A 14166-nucleotide genomic window follows, 5' to 3' on the forward strand; every position below is an offset into this window, starting at 1 on the left:
TTTAATGAGACTAAATTTTTTCTAAAATTTATTGCATCCGGGATTGTATTTTAGGGCAAAAAATAGTTTCACGGCTTAAATTTAAGTATTCAAAGAAAAAATTTCTTCCAATAACTCTTCTATTTCAGTAGTGAAGTGCTTGAATTAGTGAATATTTGCTTAAATTAATGCCTCAGAAAAAAAAAATAAACGAAATGTTGAGGATTATTTGTAGCTTTGAAACATTTTGAATGCATAAAATACTTTCATGGTTTTATGTAAAACTTAATATTACACTTTATTTAAAGAAGTAAAATATCTTCTTCAAATAAAATGCAGTAGTAAGTCTTTTACTTCAGAAGTGAAGCACTTGAATTAGTGAAGATTTGCCACTGTCGATTCTTGTTTGCTTCAAATCAAAATCAATCAAATCGAGATATCAAATCAAATCAAAAGGATAAGGAATAACTTTGATATATTTCAAATGCAGAAAATACTTCCATGATTTTAAAGTAAGAATTCAAAGAAAAAAATATTCTTCAATAAAATACAATAGTAAGTCTACTTTAGGAGTGAAGTATTTGAATTAGTGCATATCTGCCTCTATCAGTTCTTGTTTGTTTAAAATGATGCGCCAGAAAAAAAATAATAATAGATAACGAATGTTTGTAGCACTGAAATATTTTAATAAAGTCTTTTTTGTAAATTCATTTACAACGATTTTAGTTAAAATTTGATTTTAACTATTTGTTTGTTTGAACCACATTCTCGTCTGTTTTAATTGAAGCATAGAAAAAAATGAACCGATAACGATTGTTTGTAGCACTGAAATGTTTTTAAAAAGTTTTTTTTTGTCGATTCAGTTATAATGATTTTGATTAAAGAATCTATTTTGTAAGATATTAAAATCCCTTTAAAATCAGTGAGTATAAATATACAGTATAGTTCATGTTGTTTATAAGTTTCATAATGTAATGAAGCTATCGTGTATGCATTTGTATTTCATTTTCCTTTGCACAACTGTATTCAAAATTCGGCACAGATTTAGAAAGTTGATGTAAAAATACATACCAAAATTAATTTATCTGCTCTTTAAAATTTTTGAATTATTGCATTCATATTGCACGAATAGATAGACAAACAAGCTGTCAATCTTCGATGTATTTGGTTCAAAAATGATACATATCTAAGTTTCTGATGATAAAACAAAATACCGAATGCCATCCGTCTATTGTTTGCCAACGGATTCTAAAACCCTTCGCGGTTTTGTGCATGCGTTAGGATGGGTTTAATTCGTCAAAAATAGTGGTGATAGGTTAGAGAAAAGAAGGAGATGCTTATATTTAACAATAAAGTTATTACTCGCCAAAATAAAATAAATAAACTTTTAATTAAAATAAAATAATACACTCAGACGCGACATGACACTCACATAAGCGTGAGAAAAAATGAACGAAAAAGTATCTAATAGGTTGGAAATCAAGGTCAAATAATGACGAAGAATTCCGGAAATACTCTCATACTTCCAGGGCTCACCCCTTGGTGAGATCTAATCATCGAAAGGTTGTAATCTCGGGATACTGAAGCGAACATTAGCTAGTTATGGTGTAAAGTTATTTTGTTCACATTCACGAGGGCGGCCAGATAGACTTCTTTTAGATGAATTTCGTCTAAAAATTAATATAAATTTTTTAATATTGTCATAAAAGTTTTAAACAAGGAGATTAATCAAAATCCGTATCTCAATTTTTTAAAATCTTTTTATATGTTTCGTATATAAAGAAATAATAAGTTAATTGAAATGGAATTTTGGATTCATAAGGGTAAAATATTTCTCTTAAGTGTTATTAAAAGCTGTAATCCAGTGTTCTTTCCCTTGCAAAGAAACCGTCTTACCCAAACCCTTCTATAACCATCAATTAGAATTACAAGAAAAGAAAGAACCTTTTGAATTAAAAAGTCTTCCGATGCTCTAAACTATTATCATGAGGAATTAAACAATCATTTCTTGAAAAACACTTTCTATTGAAATGTGAGTACTTCAGAATTTATTTTGCCGTTCGTTCCTCTACCATATTATTATCAGTCGAATGAGGCCAAATATCTTTGTTTCCTATTGAACCGCAATGAAAATTATTTGAACGAATCCTTGAAACTTCGTCCATTTCAATTGATTCATTCGTGAATTTTTTGACCAATATCTAAAACAAAGATTATTTTTTAAAGAAATTTCCAAAGAAACCTGATTTGGTGAGAATGAAATTGTATGCATTGTTCGAAAGAAACCACCTGACAAACAGTTTGAAGGACTTTTCGTGAATAGGTGAAAATGCATTGAAGAAAGTATAAATAATTATAAATTTTTAATGTGTAGCGTTAATAGTTTCAACAATATTTTTTTTGCATTGTTTCTCGGAATATTATATTATACGTATAGTTTTTAAATGGGTCTATACTTTCAAAAGATAAAGAAAATTTAAATCCATTTAGTATATATTAACGTTTTTAGTACAATATGTGTAATTCTGCAGAAACCGAATATTTTTTATTTATTTTTTCAATGGAGTTTGAAAGCTGGGAATCAGTCGATGGTACGTCAAAAAGAGGTGAAACAATTGTAATAACTACAAATACATTATTAAACTGCTGTATACAAGACTTAAAAACATATATAAAAATATACTGGTGCTTTTGTATAAATACTTTTGTTTAATACTTCTATAAATATTATCAATAAATCCCACAATTATTGATAGTTTATATAAGAATAAGAATATATATATAACTAACAAATGTTAAAGAAACCGAATACTTTTTATTCATTTCTTTCAATAAATAGAATTTGAAAGCTGAGAATCAGTAGATAGTACATCAAGGAGAAGTCTGAGAATTCTGAGAATTGTATTACCCACAAACAAATTATTAAATTGCTCTATACGAGACTTGGGAAAACACATAAAAATATCATGGTACTTTTGAGTAATAGTTTTGTTTAATACTTCTGCAAATATTAAATTATCAATAAATCCCGCAAATATTGATAACATTAAATTTTCAATAAATCTTATAGTTACTGATAATTTAATATTTTCAGAATTGTTTTATCGGTAAATTGTTGAAATTGTTTAAAATAAATGCTTATTTTAATTATATAAATGCCCTATTTTGAGATACGATCAGATGACGAGGACAAGACTTGAGCTGTTATTTTCTTTACCAAGCTCACGCATTACACCAGCTATTGGTCATTTGGCATTCGAAGTCAAATTAAACTTACCCCAAGCTCACATGCGTAATTTCTTTTTAAAATAGAAGAGCTATTGACAATTTAATATTTGTAGAATTGTTTTATAGGAGCAATGGGGAAATTGTTGACAATAAATATATAGTTTTATTACACTAACGACCTGCTTTGAAAAAAACGCAAGTGCTATTTTGGAATACGATCAAATAAGGAGGACAAGACTTGAACTTGTATTCTCTTCTTCAAGCTCCCGCTCTATATAAGCTATTGATCGTTTGGCATTTCAAGTCGAATTTAAACGCATCCAAAGTTTACATATAGAGATATTCAAAAGAATCAGGTTTCGAACTTCAAACCTCCAAGTCCAATATCTACGACTTTATCATTAAGTTGCTGTTGCACTAAAGAAAAAGCAAGTCATTTGAACAAATACTTATATGTGACAATAATCTTAAAATTCCCATTTCAGGACAATACAAATTCTTACTGAAGATTCAATTTTTTTAAAAACTTTAATTACAAAACTAGAAAACCGGATTTAAAAATAAAAAAAAAACTTGAATCTAAAAAGGATTCCACATTTTACAAAATTAAGACTAAGTAAGTGCTAACATATGATGAATGGTGATGAATATTTTAATATATTCTAAACTTACATGCGATTAAAATTAGGATGCATAAAATATAATTAAGAATTTTAACACGTCTTACATTTATAACTTTTTACCAGCTTGTCACTGAGAAAAATGATTAATTGAGTTAGAAGCAAAAGAAATTTTGAGCAACTGTTGACATTTCAAGGAGGCATAGAATTCGTGAATATATTCTTGCATATTCTTCCGAGGAGTTAAACGTTGTAGCAAAAAATCATTTGAAAATCAACGAAAGCTACAAAATGCAAATTTATTATCGGTACTTGTCAGTTGTAACAGCGACCAAAAAGCGCCAAGAAAAAATTTCGTCAATTTGGCGATTTCAATCGTCAGACTATATAGCATGGGATTTGATCTATATTTAGGCCCATATTTATTTTATATATATTTATGCACATATTTATTTTATATATATTGATACACATATTTATTATATATATGTGTGTGTGTGTGTGTGTGTGTGTGTGTGTGTGTGTGTGTGTGTGTGTGTGTGTGTGTGTGTGTGTGTGTGTGTGTGTGTGTGTGTGTGTGTGTGTGTGTGTGTGTGTGCACTTCAGAATATTTTTATAATTGGGCGTGATATTTTCTTGGCGCTTTTTGGTCGCCGTTACAATCGACAAGTACCTTATTAACAACGTTTTCCATCTCATAATATTGACTATAATCGAAGAAAAAAAAGAATCGAACGTTTATTATAAGTACTTGAAGGAAATATTTTTCCACCAAATGAAGTAAATTTGAAAAGTCCCATCATTTTTTTTATCATAGACTTACTTTTGTACAATGCAAAATGCTGTACTGAATTTTTAATTACGCAAATATTAAAAACGTTAGTAATAAATAAAATGTAGTGTTTTTTTTTCAATAGTGTGTAGGATGTGGTAGTGTTTTTGGAAGTATGGTATTACTCAATTGCTTTATCCTTTATCAGATTTAACAATGTATTATAGTTAAATTATTGAAAATAATTATTAAAAAAAACTGGAAATCTCATTTCTTATTTATTTGTAATTATTTTTTAAACTGATTTATTTTTGAAACTATTTTTTGAACTGAATCCTTCCTTCCTCTATTAATTTCCATTACGATTGTACAAATAATATCCAAATAATTTTCACGATATTGGGACTATGTTTTTATGCTCCCCCCCCCCACATATATATATAGTATTTTACTGCTTTTTCGCATTTTGATATTTCATTTTTTTGTGAAATACAATAGATTCAAACAATGGGAAAAACTGGAGAAAGAGCCAAATACTCGCTTATGTAGATTAAAGTGAAAAATTCATTGTATGAATTATAGTCTATTTTTAATATATAATTTGATGCTAATACAACACCTCAAAATTTCATTTAAATAAAAGATATTTTCTAAGGTTTTTTTTTTTTTTTTTTTAAGAAAGGAGAAGGCTAAGGTAGAATAATAATTAACGATGAAAAGGAGCCTTACTTTATTTTAAAATAGAGGTAAATCTGTAACATACTTTAATTAAAAAATGTGGGAATGTGAAAACGTCTCTGTTCGGTTTGGTTTCTTGTATAACATTTTTCTTGTTTTAAAAAATTGTTACTGTTGCTATATGAATACTTGTGTGTGATACACCAAATCTATAATCACAGCAAATAAAAAGTTAATGAGCCACTTACTTTGTGTATATGGTTGAAAAGGGCATTAAGTTTGTCAGCCTTTCGAATAAATGATACTATAAATTAAATATAAACAATAAGAAAAAACTGAGCTGCTTTCCCGATAGCAGTTTGTAATTAGAGACGATATAATAATTACAAGGGAAACACAAATTGCAGCAATTTGTAATTAAGGATCAATTTTAGTGCTTCAATTCTGAGAAACCATTCCTTACACAAAACCTTAGAAAAACACTGTTTGGCATTTAATCACTGCATTTTGAGTAATTCGAGAAGAAACCCAACCAATTCACGGCGGATATGTGGGTAAATTACAAACAGCAGGATGGCAATCGGGTCAGTCAAGGCGAATAGAACAAATTTTCAGATTAACTAGCTCTTACAATTTTCAACAGTATATAAAAAAAAACAGAATTAATTACATACATAATTTAAAGCTATTAAATGGGAATGTAGAAAGTATGAAATTAAAAATATAAAAGAATTTAGAAAATACCAATAAATTTAAAAATATAAAAAGTACTTCAGTATTTAAATAAATATGATATTGATACTTCAATGAAAACAAAAAGATAAAATAATAATAATAACGATGATAAGATAATTCGTAATAATAATGCTAACTTATTAATAAGCTATAACATATTTAATATGTGACTTGTTTGGCAAAGTTTAATTACAAAACATTTTGAGTTTATTGCATAATTTGTGAATTTAGTTCCACTTTCCTTGATGAACTACTTATTCTTAACTGCAATTTAAAGTAGTAAAAACAAAATCCAGAAATTGGTTGTCGACTAACAATTTGCTGCTTGCATTCCTTAGGGGAAATTATGTTATGCATGTTGTTATTGCAGGGTAACGAATGTAAACTATTTTAACTTGCTTTATTTTAGACTAATAGAACGACAATAAACATTAGATTTCTTTGTATTTTCTCTTTCGATTGTCTCTGATTATAATGAGACATATTTTTTTTTACCACTACTATTATTACTATAACATTTTAACAATTATTTTTTTTATCACAATTTGCAATGAAGTCAATATAATCAAAACATTCAAAAAGCAAACTCTGATAGGTTTTTCTGTGAAGAATCCGTTGAATTAATTATCATTTCCGAACCAATCATAAATTGGAGTATGATCTTATAAGCAAAACATGTAAATTAATTAGAATTAAATAGATCAAAGTTCGTGCAAGAACATAAATATTTTAGTCTACAGGCGTATTGTATGAAAGTAATTTTTCTAAGCAACACGTATCGCATAATTAATTATTTTTCTATATTTCAGTATAAGCAAATGTTAGGAGATATATATATCAAAGAGTAATTCTATAGATTCCATTTACATGGTATGAAACGAATTATATGGTGTAAGTAAAAGAGACACAATCTTCACATTTTTGTGGATTAGAAACTAACAATTTCTAGCAAACTTAAAAATTTTTTGTGGTCATTTGTAATCAATACGAAAGTAATAATAATGCACAAATACCATATTCTTTAACTTTCTTCTACATTAACATATGTTTTTAAATATCGTTAAAATAATGACTTCACTAAGAGATAATATTATAAAAAAACAATTACTGAAATTTCTAAATTCTTTCATGTTGATTTAGTTTAGTTTAGTTATATTAACGTCCCGTTTTAAAACAGCACTAGGGCTATTTTGGGGCTGACTTCGTAATTTCGAACCACGGTTAGAAGACGAAGACGACACCTGAGCTGGCACCCTTCTCTCCAAGCTTCCATACCATACCAGCGGAAAGACGTTTGGACTATTTCTAGGTATGGGCAGTGAAGTATAGTGGTCAGAACAACATGAATGATACGTGTGTTGGGCGTCCTCGATTCGAGTAGCGCATTTTGCTTTATTCTTTACTTATGTATTTATATTTAATATCTTTGTTTTTTAAGTTTATCTATATATGTGTGTGTTTCCTGAAAAAACGTGATTTTACAAACACACACTTTTTTATAACTAATTGATAGATCTTTTTTTTATTTGCTCTCATGCTGACGACGTCATATAGCGCCATCTCAGACTCGGTTTCATCACGGTAAAACTGAGTGCAAATTCAAAAGTATACGATAAAATATAACTGTAAAAAGAATACTGTAATATAGCGGATTGTTTCGAGCAACATGTTAAACCAAGTGCATTTTTTTTTTTTTATTTAAATGATCAGTTCATATGTAGGTAAGATTTAAAAATATTCATACGTAAGCAGTATGTGATTCACATCTAAATATTTTCTCCGAAAAAAAAAAACTGGCAAGCGAAGTTTGGATTTCCAGATATTTAGTTTTCTAAATAAGCATCTATAAAATATGTAATGCAATTCTTCCCATTTTTGATAAGATGGAAGATGATAATTTGCTTCTGTGAACGCTGTCGAAAGGTTTGCACCGGTATTAAGTAGGAAGTTTTCCTGATAACAACATTTTGTTGTAAATATTCAGCACGTTTCCCAGCATTGAAGAATTAAGTGATCTTATCAGATAATACAGTTGAAACCTATTGTTTCAAACTATCTTAAACAAACGAAAAATGACAGAATCATCATATTGTTAAGAACCGATGCAACTATTTTTAGAGATATTCTTTTTTTTTCCCAACTCCGTAATGCAAAATTTTTAACTTTTAAATTTATAAACTTACTTACAAAATTTTAGAAGTTGAAAAAAGTTTCGCGACTTATTTTGTTTAAAAATTTTGTTATTCATGTTTCAAGAATATGCATATATGTAAAAAGAATACTTGAAATCAAAAGGTTGATGTTGCGTTATGAGATAAATAGAAATGATGAAAAAAATTTCGCTCAGTATTTGATCTTAAAAAGAGATGGATAAAAATATTTAAAGATGGTTGTTTTAGTTACTTTTATGGAAGAATTCGAAACTGAACATTTGACGAAAAAAAGAGCTCCAAAGAGATTTTCTCTCGAAATTCATATATCTGATATTATTTGGGACCATGATACTTTGTATAAGAAAACGTGTTCTGAATTAGATTTTAGATATGCAAATCCAATATCAAATTAAACCGTATTATTTAAAACTTTATTTATGTTACTTACATTAAGCTATACTTAAAACTCAATCATAGGAAGATGCTAACGATTTATTTGATACACATAGATAAGCAATTTTCTTTTTTTATTTTAGAAATGTTGCTATAAATCATTAAAAAATGTCTTACCATTGTTTCATTGATATAAAAACATGATTAAATTTTAAGAATTCTAAATGCATATACACAATATTTACTTTCCAATTTAAACAAAGAATGTTTAAGAATATCTTTTCAACTTATACTTCTTAACTATATACATGAACGTGATGCGCTTTAAAACTCTCAATGTCAAACAATTGCGACCTCGATTCATGTGTGAAATTTTGAAGAACAGGATACAGGTTCAAGTGTCGTACTCGATATCTGCTTACAATAAAATATTCAATGTCAAAATTTTCCAAAATAAACATCATATGTCTTTTGGAACGGGATAACCTAATTCCTCCTCCCCTTAAATAAAACACTGAAGATCAATTGAATTCTAATAGGAAATGATTATTGTAGAAAAAATTTATTTGAAGCTTCCCTTTCATTGAAAACAATAGTTGTTTTCTGTACAAAATCAAACTGTTAAAAATATAAATGTCACATTAATATGTAGTAAATTATTATAAAATCCTTATATAGGCGGTACAAAATATGAATACTATGGCTTTGATTGATAAGCATTAAGAAATCCAAATTAAATGAAGCAACTTGAACATATAAATATCCTTTTTTCCTATAATCTAATATTTAAATTTAAACTTTAAAATATGCAATTTGTTTAATTTTTTTCTTGACGAAAATATCGTTTCATCTTTAGACAGATAACAAATAGAAAAATTATTTAAATCATGATTACTGATATAAATGAAAAAAAACAACTGAGTTTAGTTTATAGCGTTCAATTGACTTTTTCCTATTTTGATGTCTTCATAAATTAGTTTTTTGATTCCTGTTTTAATTTTGCTGATATAAAAGTACTTTTAAACACGAAGTTATAAACGTGAAAAACTATTCACATATCTAGAACTCATTTATAGTAATCATATATTTCAAATTACTCTACAGTGACCATCATTTTTCCAATTTAACACAGTTTAATGATTTTAAAAGATAATGTTACATTTTATGATTATGAAATTTCAAAATGCCTTACATTATTATTAGTAAAGAATGAAGAAATGGTGTTTGTAAAAAGTACTTTTGAGATACTCTGGTCCAACCAAAAAATAATTTAAATCTTTTAATAAATCATTTGCTTGATATTTAATCACCGACTAATTGTTATTTAGCATTATTTTTATTAAATATTTCAATACCAAAATAATTGCCTTGTCAAAAAATATGAAAGATAAATGTTACCTTCTTTCAAATTCTTGCGGCGATATGTTCTTCACTCTCTCGACTTCTGACAGATTTCTGCAAATCGAACAATCGACCGGCGGCATGAATATATTTTGCATTTCTGGCGGCATATTTAAAACGCACAACTCATTCTCTATGTCATAGTCGCGAAAGTGATACCAAATTTTGGCTAACACAACTGCGATGGGCTCAAAACCAAAAGAAAGCACCAAAGCGCATACCAAAATAAAGGCCGAAAAAAGCCAAACGGAGATGCTCTTTAGGAAGCTGTTTTGTTTCGATCTGAGTTTTCTAACAGCCGGTAACTGAGCGAACTCCTGGGGAGAGATTCCGAGTTTTTGACACTTGTTGAATAAGTCTTGGAACAAATCTTCTGGTTCTTTTCCCTTATATTTCCCATCCATTCCGCTCTGTCTGAAGCGGAAAGAAGCGAAACCAGCTCTTCCTCCATTTTAAAAGAACAGAACCATTTAAATTCTACCCCAATTGTCTCACCGCAGCGCCACCTTTTCGGGCACTCCACAGGTGGGTGCAATATCGGCTGAAGTCAAGAGTGAGAGGAAGAAACTGGTTTCATTTCGATTTAAAGTGAGTTATTTTCAAATCGACAGACTCGTTTGGTTATTTATGAAAAAAAAAGTCGCTCCGAAAGTTGATAATGACCGCAAAGTTGATCAACAAACTGGTGTTTATTTGGTTACACGAGTTTTTGATTTTCATTTTCATTAATTGATTTATTTTTACCTTCAGGTGTGCCTCCACAAATTGAATTCCAAAGCAGAAAAGTTTTGGAATTATTGGAATAATTAAATTCTACTTACCATTATTACAATTAAATAATTCACTAACTTTAAATGCCATAGTGCTTTAATAATAATGCCATTTTATTGAGTGCTTTCGATGATGAAATTTGTTTGAAAACTAACCATTGATGAACATTACGAACAAAAATTTCATCGAATTTTTTATACTAGAGATATTAGAGGATATTTATACACTAACACTTCTTAACCAATTAATTGTTTTAGACGAGTATACGCGCCATGAAAAAAGTACAATATTTTGCGTTATGATGAGTTTATTCGTCAGGAGTATTAAATAGTGATAATTTGCAGTTTTAATAAAAACACAGACTTATTCATAAATTTCAAGATGTTTAAAACCAGGTTGAAATCAAAAGAACAAATAAAAAATTATTATGCGTTGTACCAGGCTTTGCTTAATACCATTCTCTAACAGTAAATTAAAATAATATATTAATTTCTTATGTTTCTTTTCGTTCATATGCAAAAAAATTAAGCTAGTTTAAGTAAATAAATAAATGTGATTATTGAAATAAAAAATAAAAGTCATTTCATTACAACAAAATTTTATAGTACACTTACTCTGTGTTTGATTCGTAACATTCTCTACTATACTACTATTACAATACTAGTCATCGCTAAATTTTTACTACTCTATTTAGATACGTATTTTCAGAAGAGTTCGAAACTATTAAATAGTTAAATAATAATAATAATAATAATAAATATAGTATCGCATTCTTTTTTCCCGACGATTATTATTATGATCTTAAGTGTTCAAAATGGTAGGAAAACATACGAAGCATATGAAATATTAAGAAAAAAATGAAGTAATATATAGTAATTAAGCAAAAATATTAAATGCAGCATTTTATTTAATTTTTGGAGAATTTATAAGATTCAAAATACCATTGCCACCAATTATTACTACCGATGAGTTAAGTAGAAAAGTAGGCATTCAAAATTTACTGAATCAGATTGGGAAAGGAAAAAAAAGTGCAAAGTAAAATTTTTATCAATTAAATAAATTGATAAAAGATGCACTTTTAAAAACTAAATGAAATATTTTAAATCCAAGCAATTATTTAATCTGTTTCATTCAAATATCAATAATTTATTTAACAAATGTACGGCAGTAAGTTGAAATTTTATCTCAATAACTTTGGTATCTGAATAAAATTAATATTGAAAACTTCAGTTTGAGTTTTACTTTTGCTCTAAAATTTAAAAACATTTTGAAAACTTTTTTGTTTCTCTTTTTTCGGGTGTAGGTGGGGTTCAAATGATTGAGAATCGATTATGATGTAAAATAATCTCAAATGAGTTTTCAGAAGTAAGTTTAGAATTTTATTCTCTATATGAACATTTAAATTTTCAGAATTATGTAAAGGGAAGTCGATAAAAGCATTTGTTTCATAGTATCGAGAGGCCATGGTGGTAAGGTGTCTTCGAGACAGGAATGTTCCAGGTTTGAGACCTGTTTTCACTAAAGAACATTCCTGTAAGCGATTCTGATGCGCGTTAAATTCGTCGAAAATCGAATGTCTTCCCACTAGTGTAGTGCGGGAGTCCATAGAGGGAAGTGCCAGCTTAGTTGTATTTCTTGTTACCTGACTGCGGTTCAAAATTATGAGGACAATCCCAAAAGGACTTTAGTCATGCTTTAAAAATGAAACGTTAATACAACTAAACTAACTTTCATTGCTTTGAAACTCATATGGTGACGTCTTTAAATTCTTTCTGAAATTTGGAAGAAACTTTAAAAAATACCAAAATATTTGTTATTGATATTACCAGTGTTGCACAACTCATTATTATATTACCAGTGTTGCACAACTCATAGGCTAAAAAAAATTCCCTCTGCCCCAAGTGATCAGATATTATGAATGAACAAGATATCTTAATAGTAGGATTCCTATTTTTTACTCAATTACCATTATGAGCTGTTCTTTTGAAGATTTCATTATGAATAATATTGAGAAACGACCAATCAAAAATCTTTTTTAAGAAAATGTGAAAGCAAAACTTGTTCCATAAAATTAAGTTTAATATCTGGAGATGAATTCACTTGGGCGTATTTATGCAAATAAAAAATCAATTGTCATTTTATAGATTTCAGAATCTCCAACAAAAACTGCACTTTAGTGCATTGCATTTATCTATTAAAAAAAGAACTGAAATTCTCCTCATAATAGAAAATGCATGCCTTCTTTTAACAAAAATGAACGTATTCGTGTCTTCGATTAGCTCTTTACAGGAAGAACATTGGAAGCGAGTTTTCTGCAATGTTTGCTTTAATTTTAATTGTTTAAAAATATTTTACGCATAATTCGCCACGATACTTTTCATAGTTATAATAAAATTTTTATAACAAACTTTTATATGTGTGTTTTTCTGCTGTCATTGAAAACTAAAGAATAATTATGTATTTTATCTTATATATTATTTGGTAATATATTGTAAGGAATTTTCATTATTTAACTTTATTGTAATCTAATCTAGTTATTTGTCTAATCTGTAACCAATTCTCTCTAAATTACTAAGTTATTTATCCAGAGATAATACTCAGGAGGTCATGATAGGTGGATACAATCATTGGAACTACATTCTGTATCATAGCAAAAAGTTACGGATGAGATTGGTCACGAAAGCAGGAAATAATAGTCTCAGCAGAGTAACAATTTTCCACTTAAATAAGGAAAATACAGAAAGCTTGCTATGCATATTATTATACATTGCATACTTTGTACTATTACTATATTATTGTACTGCACTATTACTATTCTATTGTATTGCATATTATTGTATACTAGGAAATTATTGCATATTATGTTTAGAAGCAATCGGGCAGCAGCGATACGCTCAAAAAATTCATTTAGTAATAACGCTGTGTCTCGTTTTCGCCAAATTAACGAAGCGTAACCAAAGACAAAGGTCTTTAGACAATTTTCTTGTTAAAAAAAACATAGTAAATAAATTACACTGTTATATATTTTTTTCGGAATGCAACACATTGTCCTTTTTATATAGATTCCTATTTTTTTTATATAGATTCGTTTCGAATTACGAATAAGATTCGGGAACAAATTATGTTTATTAAGCAAGGTCCCACTTTATTTTATAACTAACCTTAATGTCCATGTAACTGTTCACTGTAGTCGGTCATCGGACGACCGAGTGCCAGGCAGAAGTGAACATTATATGGCTCATTAAAGATTTTCAACTGTAATTTCAAAAACGAGAGTTAAAAATGTAATAATAGTGTGGCTATTTCTATGTACTATGATATGTTTGAGCTATTGGTTTCCAAAATTTATTTTTTTATGTAATTTTAAATGACTAACCACTCACAATAAATAGTTGATAACTAGAAATGCATGAAAGGTAAAATATTTGAGTTATTA

At 28.3% G+C, this 14166-nt stretch overlaps 1 protein-coding gene across 1 annotated transcript in view; it reads right to left on the reverse strand.

Annotated features, from left to right (window-relative positions):
- LOC129963919 (uncharacterized) overlaps positions 1-10402 on the reverse strand; it is a 53528-nt gene extending 43126 nt beyond the window's left edge. The window contains exon 1 of the mRNA XM_056078512.1: positions 9957-10402. Coding sequence (XP_055934487.1) covers positions 9957-10363 — 407 coding nt within the window. The 5' untranslated portion in view covers positions 10364-10402. The remainder of the gene's footprint in view (positions 1-9956) is intronic.
- Positions 10403-14166: the final 3764 nt, after the last annotated feature.

This window comes from Argiope bruennichi, chromosome 3 (assembly GCF_947563725.1).
Source record: "Argiope bruennichi chromosome 3, qqArgBrue1.1, whole genome shotgun sequence".
Classification (NCBI taxonomy): domain Eukaryota; kingdom Metazoa; phylum Arthropoda; class Arachnida; order Araneae; family Araneidae; genus Argiope; species Argiope bruennichi.